Raw genomic sequence first — 16,336 nt, 5'->3', positions numbered from 1 at the left:
GTATTCTCCATTACTTTTGCAGAATTTTACTTTTGCAAATATGGGTATAAGATGTGCCTTCGAATATATCTGGATGGCCATGAAGAAGCTCAAGGAATGTACATTTCACTTTATTACATTTTGCTCAAGGGGCAATTTGATGCTTTGATTCAGTGGCCTTTTAAACAAAACGTAAGGAAACATTGGAACCACAAGTTTTTTCTGCAAACTACAGCAGTGAAATTCCTCCATATTCTTGTACTTACTTTTGCTAGGATTATTAGCAGGAAGAATTTCACTCGTCATTTGTTTTAAACATTGCTTTGAATAGCATTATTTGTGAAAATATATTATGGCTTACAAATTCAAGGGTTCCCCACCCATTTTTAAGATGCAAAACAAGTATCTAAAATTCCAATATCGTTGCTAGTGCATGTTCCTATGACATACTGCCTACCATATTGGCAAAGGCAGAGAAATAAGTATCCAGTGGTCGTGCCTGAAACTGGCATTAGGCTCTTTGCGTTTGCCTGGTCCTGGGAGCAAAGGGGTTCTTTTCATCCTGTGAGCCAGGAAACTGGGGCATTTTCTCTTGTAGAATTGCATTCACACTATAGATATGGAATTGATAAAAAGCAGTGTCATGTGGCAATGGGTGCTGATTATGAGGCCTTGAATCCTCCTGCCATTCAGAGTCATGGCAACTCCTCACCTAGCACCAGGTCCCAAACCTCACATTTAGAAACACTATCCTACAGAATGTGCAGCTGACTGCACTAGACGCCATTACAGCTACACTCATGAAAGAGGAAACAACAACATTGGTATTTATTTTGCATTTAATAGTAAGGAACCACATGCCAAGCGATAAAGGACAGGATTAAGATGGACAATGAGAATTTGATTTGAAGAGATTAGTTTTAAGGTTTTTTTAAAAAGATGGATAGGGATGGAGAAGTTTAGAAAGAAAGCTCCAGGGAGTCAGACCAATGTACAAGGCTGAAGCAATGGTAAATCATATTGGTGATGCACGACAGAGGGATGGATTATAATTTTGAGTAAGGGATGATGATAGTGGGGTATTGTGGGAAGAACAGTGTGCCTGGGACAAGGGAGCAAGAAAGAATCCAAAATTATCGCTTGAGGTAGCAAATCATCTATTGCAGCACAAGATCACATTGCAACACCTAATTTGTCACCCAAGTGGAACATCTACATACACCCAGATGCCAACCAGTGGCATAATACTTGTGACTCGATGACTCGATAAGACAATGGCCTCCGTTGCCCTCAGCCAGGAGAATGGGGTTGAGAAACTTATCAGCCCTGATTGAATGGCGGAGCAGACTCAATGGGCCGAATGGCCTAATTTCTGCTCCTTTGTCTTATGGACTCAGCATTTTCTGGCATGTATGTACTATATAACAGTAACTTAAATGCGATCCAACAAGAGTTTGAGCTCACATTGTGTCTTCCTGCTTTTTTGTCAGGTGAAACTTGCTTTACTAAACTTAAATGATCGACAACGGTCCATTCTGAAGATCTACGTTCCAAGTGAACAGGACGCAGCTTTACAAAGACCTGTAGAAAGTATGAATGCACCGCGTGGATTCCCCATGTTTGCAACTTCATCTGAATTCAATCAGCGCTTCTCTGAGTTTGTGATGGGTGATGAAATGTTTGTAGGTGCTGAGGTCATCCTGTAAATTGATTATAAAGTTTAACATTGGAAGCAGACCATGAGTTTGATGTTAGGTGACACAGTTAGTACTTAGCACTACACAGGTTACAGCATGTAACTTTGCCACCTGCTCCTTTGCCATTGTAGGATAATGTTAAACTTAATGATCAGGATATATTCACAGAAAAGTAAGTAAGAAGACATTTAACAAAGATATTTTTCTTTAAAAAGGATGACGTTGGGAAGAAAAATGTATTCATAATATTGTATTATCAGTATGATGTGTTCTCTTCTTAAAAAACACTTTGGTGGTCCAGGAGGAGCATGCCACAAGGATACCATGGGCCTCCCCATTCTGAGCTTTGATTGTTCCCGATCCTCCTGTTCTTTTTTGCTTACATTGCTGGGACCATTTCAGTGATCACCTGGCAGCAGCCTCCCTACCACTCCCACAATGTCCGTCATTCCTGCCAGCTTCAGAATTAAAATCTCCCGTACTTCACAGGTGGTGTGTTTGCTTCAGTTCCTGCACTCCTGACTCCCACTTCAAGTTAAAATCAACCCCTTCAGCATTGTACTGAAAAGGTATTACAATGTCAGATATTCAATCCTTCAAATGAGATATTAAGATACAAGACCAGTCTGCCTGTTTGAGAGGGCACTAAAGGACTCATGACATTACTTTAACAAGACCAGGGAGCTTTCCTGGTTAACAGTGCTCCCTTAAGCACCATCACAAGAAAACAGATTAGTTCTTCATGCCATTGCTGTTTTTGGGATGTTTTTTGTGAACAATATTTACAAGCATATGTTGTCACTACACTTCAGAGTCATTTACCATGTATTGTTTTGAGCACATCTGAAAGATATGATAAGGTGCTATATAATGGTAGTCTTTTTTATGACAATATAATGTTACTTAAATCGCACACTGCAACAATGATTCATGCAAATATGGCACAAATACTTTTGAAAAATGAGACCTTCATTCTTTGTTGAATTAATTCAGGGGACGTACATATTGTCGATGGCTTTTTGTTTTGGTGCTTTTGTTTTCCTTATCTAACTGAGTTACTGCACGTTGTTCTCATGCTGATATCAATAGCACCAATTTCAACAGTTTGAAGAATAACTCTAAAAACATAATTTTCGGATATAGGTTTTTACAAACCATAAAGTGTTTTAATTACAATTGTGATAAGCTTTCCATATGCTACAGCTGGACAATTCTATACAGTAGCAATAAAAACATATTAAATTCAGGATGTCACCAGTCTTGAGGGTTATTTGTTTATTTCTCATCAATTGTTCTTGGTCACCATGGTTTCAAAAATTACTTCATTTCAGAATGATTTCACATTCTTGTTTGACAGTTGTGTTTTAGAATTAGGACTGTGCACTTTAAAATGCTAGTCAGTGCACTTTCTGCTTTTGAGTTGACCTGTATATATAATAGGATATAAGCTAATTCTCAGACAATCATAATCTATTTTCTTATCTAAAATTCAACAAACCAATAGCAATTACTATGTATTAAAAAATTGCTGGAAATACTCAGCAGATCAGGCAGCATCAGTGGAGAGAAATAGAGTTAGTATTTTAGGCCAAGATGACCTTTCAGCAGAACTCAGATCTGATGCAAGGTCATCTCAACCTGAAACGTTAACTCCTGTTTCTCTGCACAGATGCTGTCTGACCTGCTGAGCACTTACAGCATTTTTGTTTTTATTTCAGATTTCCAACATCCACAGTTTTTTGCTTTTGTGTTGTTGTAGCAAGTACTATCTCATTGGGAATTAATGAAATACAAGTTTAATTTTGATGCAAAAGAATGATGGAGAAAACAAATAGCAAATCATTTGAAGAATGAAATGTGGGAAATTTCCAATCTATGTAAGTACACAAAAGTAGATACGGCACATACTTTATAAATTACCACAATAATTTAGGGAATGAGGAAGGTATTTGCCTTTCTCCAACGCTAGATCTAGTTTCAAAATAATTGCCCTCATGGTAGAGTCAAAACTTTTAATATTAGAATCCACAGTGGGATTTCCACCTCAATAATTTCAGACCTTTCACACCCATTGTTTGTGACAGATGTGTAATTAATGAAATCACTGCTTTTGGTTAATTCGTTCACCTCTTGACTTGGGTCATTAAGAACTTTCTTTCCCATTGAACTCTGTGACATCGAAGTTTATTCCCTTTTGGAAGTTGCAATGGAAACTGACTCATCTAAAGTACAACTACCAAAGCACTTTCTATCTTAGATTAGGTGCATTGGTTTAAATGGTAAGGAAATAAGGGAAGGCAATTTTCTGCCTCTCTCGATTCAAGAGCATGCCTGTATAATCCAGTGGAAAAATTGTCACTCTGGTACTTCTCCACTTTCACCTTCATTCACTACAAATTGTTTGTTCAAGTAAAGAGCACAGCATGACTTTTTCAAAAATGTATTTCCTCACCCTGGAAAAATTCTTGCATTGACCTGGCCCACAGGCTCTTAGCACCATAAACAAGGCAAGTTAACTAAATCCATTTGTGTTCATTCAGAAATTCAGTTAGGATATGCCACCCAGTATCAGTTAGCTGTTAGTGAGAATGATTTACTAGGACACTTAACTGCAGCAAAATATCAGATTCAGGATATGGATAAGACTGCAATCTTAACACTTTCTAAAAATGCAGATATTTCACTAAAACAGCAATAATGCAGGTATCCGTGCCAATCCTCCTATCTATCCAAATATAGCCAGAGCATCTCTAGCAATGGCTTCTTTTCCAACCCCTGCACAGTTAATTCCAGAATTGCCCTGTCCTCTTTGTCAACCACATGCTACCTCTCAGTGACTTAACCTACGGACATGGAATCAGCCAATACACCTTCCAATGACATGTAGCTCTACTTCTCAACCACCTTTCAACTCAATCTGTATTGACAGAAAGTTTATCCAACATCCTGAATTTATATGCCCTCTCACTTGGGGTCTCAACTCAAGTGAGGTGGGGGTGGGGGGGAGGGTCTGTGCGCTCACATGTGGGTAGGTGACTGGCATTTAGTTTGTGCTTTTTCCATCAGAGTGGGAATCTCTGCCCTCACATAGAGCTGCTACCTTTACACTGCTCCAAGATTTATTTGCATTCCAATTGTAAAAATATTTCAGGGATGCATGTCAAACTATTATCATAAAAGGAGAGCCATTCTTCTGACTCCAAAAGTGCTCAAGATTCAAAAGCTACTCTCTCAGTCCACACCAGGGCTCTACCTGACACCAATGGGGTCCTTGAGCAGGCCTCTGACCACTGTCGAGTTTTAGACAGGCTATCTCACATTTAAAAATTTACGCTTAACCTTTATAAAATGCTGAAATAAAAACAGAATTCTGGAAATACTCAACAGGTCTGGCAGCATCTATGGCGAGAGAAACAACAACTTGTATTTATATAGTGCCTTTAACATAAAACATTCCAAGGCGCTTCGCAGGAACATTGTAATGAAAAATTTGACACCAAGCCCCTAAGGAGACATAAGGGCAGATGACCAAGTGCTTGGTTAAAGACATAAGTTTTTAAGGACCATCTTAAAGGATGAAAGACAGGTGATGGGTTGAGAGGTTTAGGGAGGGAGTTCCAGAGCTTATGGTCTTGGCAGCTAAAGGCACAGCTATCAATTATGGAGTGATTAAAATCAGGGTTGCTCACGAAGCCAGAATTAGAGGACCACACATATCTTGAGAGGTCTGCAGGGGTGAAGAAGATTACAGAGATGGAGAAGGGTGAGGCCATGTAGCGATATGAAAACAATGATTAAGACTTTAAAGTCAATGAATTGCTTAACTGGGAGCCGCTGTAGGTCAGCATGTATAGGGATAATGGGTGAACAGGACTTGGTAAGGACAGAGGTAGTGAAGTTTTTAATTACCTCAAGTTTACAGAAGATAGATTGTGGGAGACTCCCCAAGGTTGCTTTGGAATAGCCAAATCTAGAGGTAACAGAGGCATGGATGAAGGTTTCAGCAGCAGATGAGTTAAGGCAGGGGTGGAGTCTGACAATATTACAGAGATGGAATAGGTGATCTTAGTGATGACACAGCTATAAGTTTGGAAGCTCATCTTAGGATCAAATAGGACAACCAGAGAGTTTGCAGGGATCAAAGACAATGGCTTTGATCTTCCCATTATTTAACTGGAGGAAATTTCTACTCATCCAGTATTGGATGTGGATAAGCAGTCTGATAATTTAGAGACAATGGAGAGGTTGAGAGAGGTGGTGATGAGGTACAGCTTGGTGTCATCAGCATAAGTGTGAAATATGACAATGTGTTTTGCCAAAGCGCAGCACATAGATGAAAAATAAGGAAGGGGCCAAGAATAGATCCTTGAAGGACATCAGTAATAATGGTGTGGGAAGAGAAGCCATTACATGTGATTTGCTGGCTACAATTACATACGTAAGAATGGAACCAGGATAACGCAGTTCCACCCAGCCGGACAACAGTGGGAAGCTTTGGAAGAGGATGGTTTGGTCAACTGTGTCAAAGGTTGCAGACAGGTCGACAGAGACAAGGAGGAGTGGTTCACTTTTGTCACAGAATTAATATTTCAGGTTGGAGACAACTTTTTTTATTCATTCACGGGATGTGGGTGTCGCTGGCTAGGCCAGTATTTATTGCTGATTCCTAATTGCCCTTGAGAAGGTGGTGGTGGTGAGCTGCCTTCTTGAACCGCTGCAGTCCATGAGGTATAGGTACACCCACAGTGCTGTTAGCACAGATTTAAGGTAATTGGCAAAAGGAGGATTGGCAACAGAAAGTGGTTAGGATCTGGTCTGCACTGCCGAACTGTGTGGTGGAGTGGGTTCAAACGAGGCATTCAAGAGAGAATTGGATTGTTATCTGAAAAGGAACAATGAGCAGGGCTTCAGGGAGAAATCAGTGGAATTCCACTAAGTAAATTTCTCCTACCAAGAGCCGGCCCAGGCACAATGGACCGAATGGCCTTCTTCTGTGTTAAAACAATTCTGTGATTCTGGGACCAAAGAACCAGAGGGGAGTTGAGGAGAAATGTTGTTCCACGATTATTGGGACAGAGCAGGGGAATGGGATTCACTGGATGGTTCTACCGAAGAGCTGGCACAGGCACAATGTCCTTCTGTGCTACATCATTGCCTTAAACAAATCCATGCTGGCTGCCCCTTATTGACCCATGTTTCTCCAAGTGAGAATTAATTTTGTCCTTGACAATGGTAGTTTTCCCACCACTAACGTTACATCAATTGGACTGTAGTTACCAGGTTTATCCCTCTCCTTTTTGAACAGAGGTGTAACATTTGCAATCTCCCAGTCCTCTGGCTGCTATCCCCAGCCTTATTTCCCTCAGGTGACTTGTTAATTTGAGGTGATGCAGATCTATTCAGCACCTCCTTTCTACCTTTTTTTCCTATCCCTCTTCTACTGCAACATTAACTCATCCTTGTCTCTTGTGAGGACAGATGCAAAGTACTCGTTCAGTACCTGAGTCAGGCCCTTTGCCTCCACAAAAATATTTCCTCTTTTGTCTGTGATCAGGTACCCCATTCCTTTAACTATTCTTTAGTTTTTATAGAATATTTTTGGGTTCCCTTTAATATTATCTGCTAGTCTTTCCTCATACTCCCTATTTGTCCTCCTTATATCCTTTTACCATTTCCCCCTCTAATGAAATTGAGTTGTAATGTTTCTACTTGATAATTGTTGTATTCATTGGTTACATCTTATAACTGGGCTGACTGAGAATTATTTCCCCCTCCCCCACCCCCAAATAGTTTCGTGAAAGGATTTACAAAACTAAAATCTATTATTACCAGTAATTAATTGTCTGACCAGTCCAAGAAGGCGGATGTCAAACCAGGGGAAATTACTGGGAGCTTCCTAGTAATGAGATCACTTTAACTGGCATTACATGTAAATATATTATCAGCAGGTTGTCCACAGGGAATTTAATATACAGCAAATACCAACAAGGTTATGAAAACTATAAACTGATGTTTCAGATGCGGTTTGTTGTATTTCTCTTTAAATAAAATCGCAGGTTGGTGCATCATGGTGGAAACTAGTTCATTGGTGTTTTACAAGTTACATACCATTTTTAATGTAGGGGATTTTAGAACCATCAAACCCTTAAAAACAGATTAATCATGTTTTTGTACTTTAGGAAAGTCCCATGAAATGAATAGCACTCTCTTATTTCCTGTTTCCCCTTTCAACACTCCTCTCCTTATGATTGTGGTTTAGAGGTTTGCTTCATTGACATTTTCAATGCACTGAATCAAATCAACCTTTTGATTAGAATTAATATTCTCCCAGCAGGGATCCATGCTGCGGGGCTGGAAATGGGGCTACAATATTGGAGGTCCGATTCTACTGCAATCCGGCTACAGGGGAGATTCTGGGAACTAATTTTCCTTGTGTTTCTTTCCCCAATTCATCTTATTCTGAAAACTATTATTGGTAGAAAGAACTATTATTTGTATCTCATCAACCAGAGTATTCTGGGTTCACTGATTTCCCTCTCCTGACATGCAAAGGAAGATTTGTCCTCAAGAGATTTAATATTATGTAATATAATCATGAAAAAAGCTGTGCATTAGGTTATATTGTTTAACATGGAGCTCCCAAGTACACACCATCTCCATGCGAAGTTAATGAGATCATTCAAAAAAGATTCTTCCCAACGTGGTAAAATGTTGGTTATACTTTCATGAAAAGTTCGTATTTATAAAGTGGCAGAGCAAATAAGTAAAACAATAATTTCAGCTATGTTCAGGTTCGGGGTGAATGGAGCTTGAGTCTCTTCCTCAAACAGCAGAATAGGAGCGTTTTCTCTTGGTGACACAATCAGCATCCTTCTTCTTCTTCTTAAGCTGTCCCATGGGACTTCCTTCCACTCCGGGGCTATGGGCCCCAAGGTGACTAAAAAATCCAATGCTGGATCCGCACACTGTGCCACAGGTGGGGCAGATGAGCTGGATGGGTGGAATGCTCGGAGTTTGGTACGCTCCTTCCACTGTTTGGGCTTGGCTCCACCTGGGGCTGTTGAAGACATCCAAAATGGTTGGCACCGTGGTGGATGCTTCTTCACCAATTTGAACAATCTTGAGCAAGAGATTCCTGCAAATCAGTGGGAATGTTGCATTTTTTCGGGGATGCTATGAGGACACCCCTGAAACGTCTTCTCTGCCCTCCTGGTAACTGCTTGCTGTGATGAAGTTCAGAGTAGTGAACTTGTTTTGGGAGTCTTGTATCAGACCTGCGGACAATGTGCCTCGCCCAATGTAGCTGATTAACCATAATCAGCGCCTTGATACTGTGGATGTTGGCCTGGGAGAGGACACTGAGTGTCTGTCCTGCCATTGAATTTGCAGGATTTTGCATGATGATATTTCTCTTGGGATTTAAGGTGTCTGCTGTACATTGTCCATGTCTCTGATGTGTAGAGGACGGCAGGCAGCACTACTGCCCTGTAGACCATGAGCTTGGCGCTGGGTTTAAGGTTTTTGTCATTAAACACTTTCCTCAGATGGCCGAAGGCTGCGCTGGCACACTGGAGGTGATGTTGAGTTTCATCGTCGATGTCACCCTCACTGAGAGGAGGCTCCCAAAGTATGAGAAATAATCAATGTTGTCCAATGGTTCACTGTGGATCTTGATAGTCAGGGTCCAGTGTTGTGCAGCAGGAGCAGGCTGAGAGAGGACCTTGTCTTCCAGATGTTTAGCCTAAGGCCCATTCTTTCATATGCCTCTGTGAATACGTCAAGGACAGTTTGGAGCTCAGCCTCTGAGTGTGATCATACACAAGCGTCGTCAGCGTACCGCAGTTCGATGACATAGGTTGGGGTGATCTTGGTGTCGTAGGTTGAGTACTTTCCTGCTGGTCCTGTAGAGTAACTCTACTCTGGAGGGGAGCTTCATGGAGATGGGGTGAAGTGTTGCAGCAAGGAAGATGGAAAAGAGCATTGGTGTGATGACACAGCCTTGCTTGACCCCAGTTTGCACCCATATTGGGTCTGTTGCAGATCCACAGCACAATCAGGAACATCAGCAGAAGCTGGAAACAAGGTCATTTGTCCTTTTGACAACAGGTGGCCCTAGCTCAGGAAGACCAGGGTACTGGGTAGAAAATGCTCTTATAACTAGTTTTAAGAGCAATATGGAAAATCAAGGAGAAAAAAACAACTTCTGCTTTGGTAACAGTTAGGGAAACATTAATGACTGAATAGCAGATTGCTGTCAACTACAGGTTAATGGAAAATAGGAAACCAGGAAGAATTTTGAATGGCAGTCCATCAAAATATGACAGACTTCTTTGTTTGTGGACAAGGATGAAATAACTAAACAGAACTACCTAGAACACTGAAGTCCAACTGATGGGAAACAAATTCACTCTTGTGTTTCAGGTAGCACGTGAGAATCAATGGTTAGTAGTTTGTTTAAGCACTCATCCGTTGGAATTGTACATGTGTAAAGAACTAGATGGTTCAGTGGGCAGACATTGGTCTTCCATCTCAGGACCAGGATTCAAATGTAACACAGACTGATTAAATGGAAGTCAATGTTTGTTGGGGTCTATAGAAACAGAAAATTTATGGCTCAGTCCTTCTCGACTTGTCTGCAACCTTCAACATGGTTGACCAAAACGTATATGTCTCCAAAGCCTCCCACTGTAATCCAGGTGGGTAGAACTGCACTCTCCTGGTTCCGTTCAGTCCATCATGTCTGTGCTGGCTGAAAAAGTTAGCCAGCCTAATCCCATTATCAAACTCTCGGTCTGTAGCCTTATAGGTTACAGCGCTTCAAGTGTATACCCAAGTATTTTATGTGAAATGAGACAATCAATCCAGTTCCTACTGGGCATCACCTACATCACAAAATGGTTCTGAGTTTGGTACTATTTTGGCAATTTCACTCAAAAAGACCACAGATACCGAGTGCATGAAATGGAATCTTGTCATACTTGGGTAGTGGGGGCTTTTCTGAGGTTGGGGTGAAGCACCTTATTGGGTAATAGAGTAAAGGGAGCTTTGCTTCACATTTGGTTGTACTACAGCTCACCTGGGAAGGCTTAATGCTGACACTGGGTGCCTGAAATCAGAGTTTTGTTTCTCTAAACTAACACTAACATTTGTCACCTCTTGGAGCTTAAAAAATGTTCTTCCTGCTAATTAAATAAAAAAGAGAAATTATGCAGGTGCATTAAAAGCGAGCGCTCCTTTCTCTGCTTCATAATACAGGTCAATCAGCCACTATTCCCCTACACAATCCTATATGCTTCGGAGACTTGGACAACTTACAGCAGGCACCTCAAAGCACTGGAGAAATGCCACCAGCGGTGCCTTCTCAAGATCCTAAAAATCCTGAGGCAGGAAAGGTGGTTCAACAGCAACCAACTCCCAAGCCAACTTTCCCAGCATTGAGGCACTAATCATTTAAAACCTGTTCCACTGGACAGGAAATGTTGTTTATGCGCCTGACACCAGATTCCTGGAGCAACTGCTCTACTTGCAACTTGGGCACAGCAGAAGACTCCCAGGACAGTGGAAATGCTTTAGGGATGTCCTCAAAGCATCCCTGAAGAGGTCAAAGATACCCTTCGTCTCATGGGAGACACTGGCTTGTAACTGACCAAAATCAAGAACACTCATTCGGGGAGGCACTGAACACATTAAGTGATTTTGTCAGGAAGGTGCAGAGGCAAAGCTGAGGCATTGGAGGGAGTGCAAAAACCTCCAAACAACTCATCTACTCAACTCTTCAAGTACCACCTGCCCCACATGTGGCAGAGTCTGTAGATCGTGCATTGGACTTATCAGCCAGCTCAGGGCACATCCAACCAGAATGAAAGCAAGTCATCCTCAATCCCAAGGGACTGCCTAAGAAGAAGAGGAGGAAACCAATTACATTACCCATCCTGTGTAGTTCTTTCCCTTAATCTCTGTGTTGCAACCTCCTTTTCCCTTTCAAAAGTCCCAGCCTTTGACCACACTTTGGCTTTCCCCTATATCCACTTTCATTTTTCAATCCTGTTTTTTTTCACCTGGTTAAATACTGCAATGTCTTCATCACATGAAGAACCTTTTGGAAATGTGAGTTGTTGTTAATGTTGCCCACAGTTTAGCACAGTCCCAGCTTTAAAGGTTGTTTTGCTTGGTAATTAACAAGGAATCAATATGAAATGTGTACTTATCCTCAAAATTACATCAACCGATGGCATTAATTTTCTTCAATTGAAGTGACGTCAAAGGCATCATTCTGGTGAATTTGTGTTGTACACCTTCCAAGGTTAATATATTTTCTGATAAAGGATCATCAATCTGAAACATTAACTGTGTTTCTCTCCACAGATGCTGCAAGGCCCGCTCAGTATTTCCAGCATTTTCCTTTTTAATTCAATACTAAAGCAAACATTTGGTTTCCACCAGGCTGCAGAAGTTACATGTGATCTGGGTATCTGTAAAGTGGCTCATTACCACATTTGACACCATTGCTTAGTGTAAGTCTCCACACCAGATTTCCAATGATATGGGGAAATTGCCGCATAAAGAGCCTGCTATAAATATACATTCTCTAAGACACAAGAACCCAGTGGGAAGGTAAATCAACCACAGCTAACAAAAGAAGTTAAAGATTGCATTAGGTGAAATCAAGCAGCATATAAGTTTTCTGAAAACAGCAAACCTGAGGATTGGGAGCAATTTGGAATCCAGCAAAGGAGAACCAAGAAACTGACAATGAAAGGGAAAAGAGAATATGAATGCAAGTAAGTGAGAAACATAAAGGTGGACTGTAAAAGCTTCTTTAGGTATGTGAAAAGGAAAATATTAAAAAGGATAAATGTGGATCCAATACAGGCAGACACAGGAGAATTCAAATAGAGAATAGGGAAATGGTGGAGAAACTAAACAATTACTTTGTGTCTTTCTTCACGGAGGAAGATACAGAAAAATCTCTCAGAGGTACTAGGGAACCAAAGGAGTTGTGAAAATGAGGAACTGAAAGAGGTAGTGCTCAAAAAATTAATTGGATTGAAGGTTGATAAATCCCCTGCACCAGATGAGCTACATCCTAAAGTGTTGAAGGTAATGGTTGTAGAGATAGTGGATGCATCAATGGTTCTATAGATTCTGGAAAAGTTCCTGTAGACTGGAAAGTAGCAAATGTAACCCCACTATTTAAGAAGGGAGGAAGGGAGAAAATGGAGAACTGCAGACCTGTTAGTTTGATGGCAGTAGTGGCGAAAATGTTAAAATCTATTCTAAAGGGTGTGATAACTGCACACTTAGAAAATAATGATATAATTGGGCAGAGTCAACATGGATTTATGAAAGGGAAATCATGTTTGACAAACCTGTTGGAGTTTTTGAGGATGTTATCTATAGCATAGATAAAGGAGAACCAGTGGATGTGGTGTATTTGGATTTTCAGGAGGCTTTTGATAAGGTCCCACACAGGTTAGTAAACAAAATTGGGGGATTGGGGGTAATATACTGGTATGGATTGAGAATTGGTTAACAGGCAGAAAACACAGAGTAGGAATTAAATGGGTCATTCTCAGGATGACAGGCTGTTACTAGGGTACCGCAAGGATCAGTGGTAGGGCCACAGCTGTTGGATGTGGGGAACCAAATGTAATATTTCCAAATTTGCTGATGACACAAAACTAGATGGGAATGTGAGTTGTGAGGAGGATGCAAGGAGGCTTGAGGGGGATTTAGACAGGCTAAGTGAGTGGGCAAGAATATTGCAAATGGAAAGTAAATTGAATAAGTGTGAAGTTATCCACTTTGGTAGAAAAAACAGAAAGGCAGAGTAATTCTTAAATTGTGAGAGGTTGGGAAGTGTTAATGTCTAAAGGGACCGGGGTGTCCTTTTCATGAGTCACTAAAAGCAAGCATGCAGGTGCAGCAAGCAATTAGGAAGACAAATGGTATGTTGGCTTTCATTGCAACAGGATTTGAGTACAGGAGTAAAGATGTCTTGCTGCAATTATATACAGCCTTTTACCTGCAGTATTGTGTACAGTTTTGGTCTCCTTATCTAAGGAAGGATATACTTGCCATAGAGGGACTGCAATGGATGGTCCATAGGTTAATCCCTGGGATGGCAGGATTGTCTTATGAGGAAAAATTGAGAAAATTGGGCCTGTATTGTCTAGAGTTTTGAAGAATGAGAGGTGATCTCATTCAAACTTATAAAATTCTTACAGGGTGTCAGGGTAGTTATGCATACAATGTTTCCCCGACTGGTGAGTCTGGAACCATGGATATAGTCTCAGAATAACGGGCAGGCCATTTAAGACTAAGATGAGGAGGAATTTCTTCACTTGGTGGGTGGTGAATCTTTGGAATTCTCTACCCCAGAGGGCTGCAGAAGTTTAATCACTGAACATGTTCAAGACAGAAATTTATAGATTTCTGGATGCTAATGACATCAAGGGATATGGGGATCGTGGGGATGAATGGCATAGAAATAGATGACCAGCCATGATCTGTTTAAATGGCAGAGCAAGCTTGACAGGCCAAATGACCTGCTCCCGCTCCTACATTCCTATGTTCCTTCCACTGTAGGTCCACGCAAGACAGCAAGATCTGGTCATCAGGATCATCTGGATATGGCTGGACGGAGGAGAGTGAGGAAGTGGATTATGTACAGGACAAGCCGGTATAGTAAATGTTCCGTGTAAAGTTGAATGGCATGGAGAGAATTTCAGGAGACGGTGCAATTTGTGAAGTGGAAGTTTCTAAGGGATATTTCAGGGCTTTGTGCCAATGAGAAATTCTATCTGAATGCGGGTAAGATTGGGCAGCATTGCTCCATATTCTTGAGCCTCCTCAATATGCTTGGTGGAATTAGGGCCATGTGAGACTTTCAGCCTATGGATGGCTTTGGCCACAAGCTGAATGTAGTGCCAGGACATTTGGGCTGCCAATGTCACCAGTGATATGTGGAAAAACTCAGCAGGTCTGGCAGCATCGGCGGAGAAGAGCAAAGTTGACGTTTCGAGTCCTCATGACCCTTCAACAGAACTAAGTAGAAATAGGAAAGGGGTGAAATATAAGCTGGTTTAAGGGGAGGGGGGGAAGAAGTGGGGGTGGTTGTTGGGACAAGCAAGCAGTGATAGGAGTAGATAACCAAAAGATGTCACAGACAAAAGAACAACACTTGTCATAGAGGGATTTTTCTGTTTTTGTTTTGGATTTCCAACATCCGCAGTTTTTTGTTTTTGTCACCAGTGATATCCCTGACGATGGCTACCTTCACAGCCAGGAGCCTCCTCACCATGTCACCATATCATCATGTTGAAGTTTGAATTTCGAAACAGCAGCTGCATCGAACAGCCGCCATGGAGGACAGCTCTTGCTGGGGACAACCATGTTCCAAAGACTGCAGCTCTGTTAGAAGTCAAGGAGGTGATCTTTCCACATGCCTTTATGAATGCCATAGTTTGGACCTAAGCCTGAAGAAAATATCACCAACGCTTACATCACTTGGGAACAAGTGTGGTTTAAGTTTTAAATGTTGCACAATAACCTAGGCTGACACTCCAGCGCGTTATAAGGGAGTGCTGCACTGTCTTTCTTTTGGATGAGATGATAAACTAGTTAGGAAAGATACAATGGCAATATTTTGGAAAAGAGCTGGGGGAGGTGACGGTGCGCGTGGTGGTTATCACTGGTCTCCTGACCTTCTTAATATCCCTCAAACAACATCACAAAAGAAAAGGTTATCTGGTTGGTATTCATGGGAGCTTGCTGTGCGTAAATTGGCTGCCAGGTTTCAACAGAGACTACCTCACTGACCGGAAAGCGCTTTGGGACGTCCTGCGGGCGGTGAAAGGAGCTATACGAATGTAAGTTCTTTCTTATCCGGGTAGACTTGTAAAACCCGTTAAATTTTGGGAGGGCTTTCTTTTTTATATAACTTCAGCTACAGGAAGTTCCTGTTCAAAAATGTGAACGTTTGAAGCGGAAGCACTTCATGCCGTGGAACGAACATTTTAGGTAAAGTAGGTGACCTTTTATTTATTTACCTTTCCCCTCACGAATGTTTAAACGGAGCGATGTCGAATGCAGAATTTCGAACTGCGGCCTACCGGGTTTTTAGAAAGAAAGCCTTTCCCTTACCTTTCCCACACCATAAACGCGAGCGGCTAATTCATTGCCGCGCTTTAAACTAAATAACGTCATAATAATAATAATAATATACTTAACAGTGAAGTGGTGGTTTGTTTTGGTCGAGGTTTTGATCGCCGTTCTCCCTGGCGGGTTTCCGTCCCGGGAGAGCCGTTACTCGTTTAAATTTTGAAAAGAGGCCGCGTTCCAACGGTCGCCAAGGAAGGCCTGGAATTGGTGTAAAACCTGCCCTAAAGTATAAAGTGTGCTGTTTAAATTAACCGAGCGTGGCTGAGCTGCTTTTAAATTTAAATTTCATAATAAACTTAAATTATAACGTTTAGAAACCAAAACAAAAAAATGCTCTTGGAAGCCGAACTCCTGCCTCTCTGCCCTTTTGTCTATTTAATTTCGATTCAGCTGATCGTTCCCGTTCCCATCCTCCCTCTCTCTCCCATTCTTCCAAACTGTGAGCAATTCAAATATAACCTTCAATGTTCACTGAAGTCCCTCAGACTCTTCTTTTC

General features: G+C 41.4%; 2 protein-coding genes and 1 long non-coding RNA gene across 8 annotated transcripts in view; 2 read left to right on the top strand and 1 right to left on the bottom strand.

Moving 5' to 3' along the window:
* The window catches only part of LOC144685450 (TNF receptor-associated factor 1-like), a 32,345-nt gene extending 29,333 nt beyond the window's left edge, over positions 1-3,012 (top strand). For all 3 annotated transcript variants that reach the window (XM_078549965.1, XM_078549967.1, XM_078549966.1), the window contains 2 exons: positions 23-171; positions 1,470-3,012. In XM_078549965.1, the coding sequence (XP_078406091.1) occupies positions 23-171; positions 1,470-1,685 (365 nt within the window). In that variant the 3' untranslated portion in view covers positions 1,686-3,012. The remainder of the gene's footprint in view (positions 1-22; positions 172-1,469) is intronic.
* LOC144685451 (uncharacterized) overlaps positions 1-16,245 on the bottom strand; it is a 33,703-nt gene extending 17,458 nt beyond the window's left edge. The window contains exon 1 of the long non-coding RNA XR_013577728.1: positions 15,713-16,245. This is a non-coding gene — a long non-coding RNA (uncharacterized LOC144685451). The remainder of the gene's footprint in view (positions 1-15,712) is intronic.
* Positions 15,523-16,336, top strand: part of traf1 (TNF receptor-associated factor 1) — a 44,392-nt gene continuing 43,578 nt past the window's right edge. For 2 of the 4 annotated variants that reach the window (XM_078549964.1, XM_078549960.1), the window contains exon 1: positions 15,575-15,698. The gene's annotated coding sequence lies outside the window, so the exon portion shown is untranslated. Of the gene's footprint in view, positions 15,548-15,574; positions 15,704-16,336 lie in introns of those variants that run through there. The other 2 variants (XM_078549963.1, XM_078549961.1) reach the window with 2 other exon arrangements.

Source organism: Cetorhinus maximus, chromosome 10 (genome assembly GCF_964194155.1).
Source record: "Cetorhinus maximus chromosome 10, sCetMax3.hap1.1, whole genome shotgun sequence".
NCBI lineage: Eukaryota > Metazoa > Chordata > Chondrichthyes > Lamniformes > Cetorhinidae > Cetorhinus > Cetorhinus maximus.
This window is presented reverse-complemented; position numbering and strand designations above follow the sequence as displayed.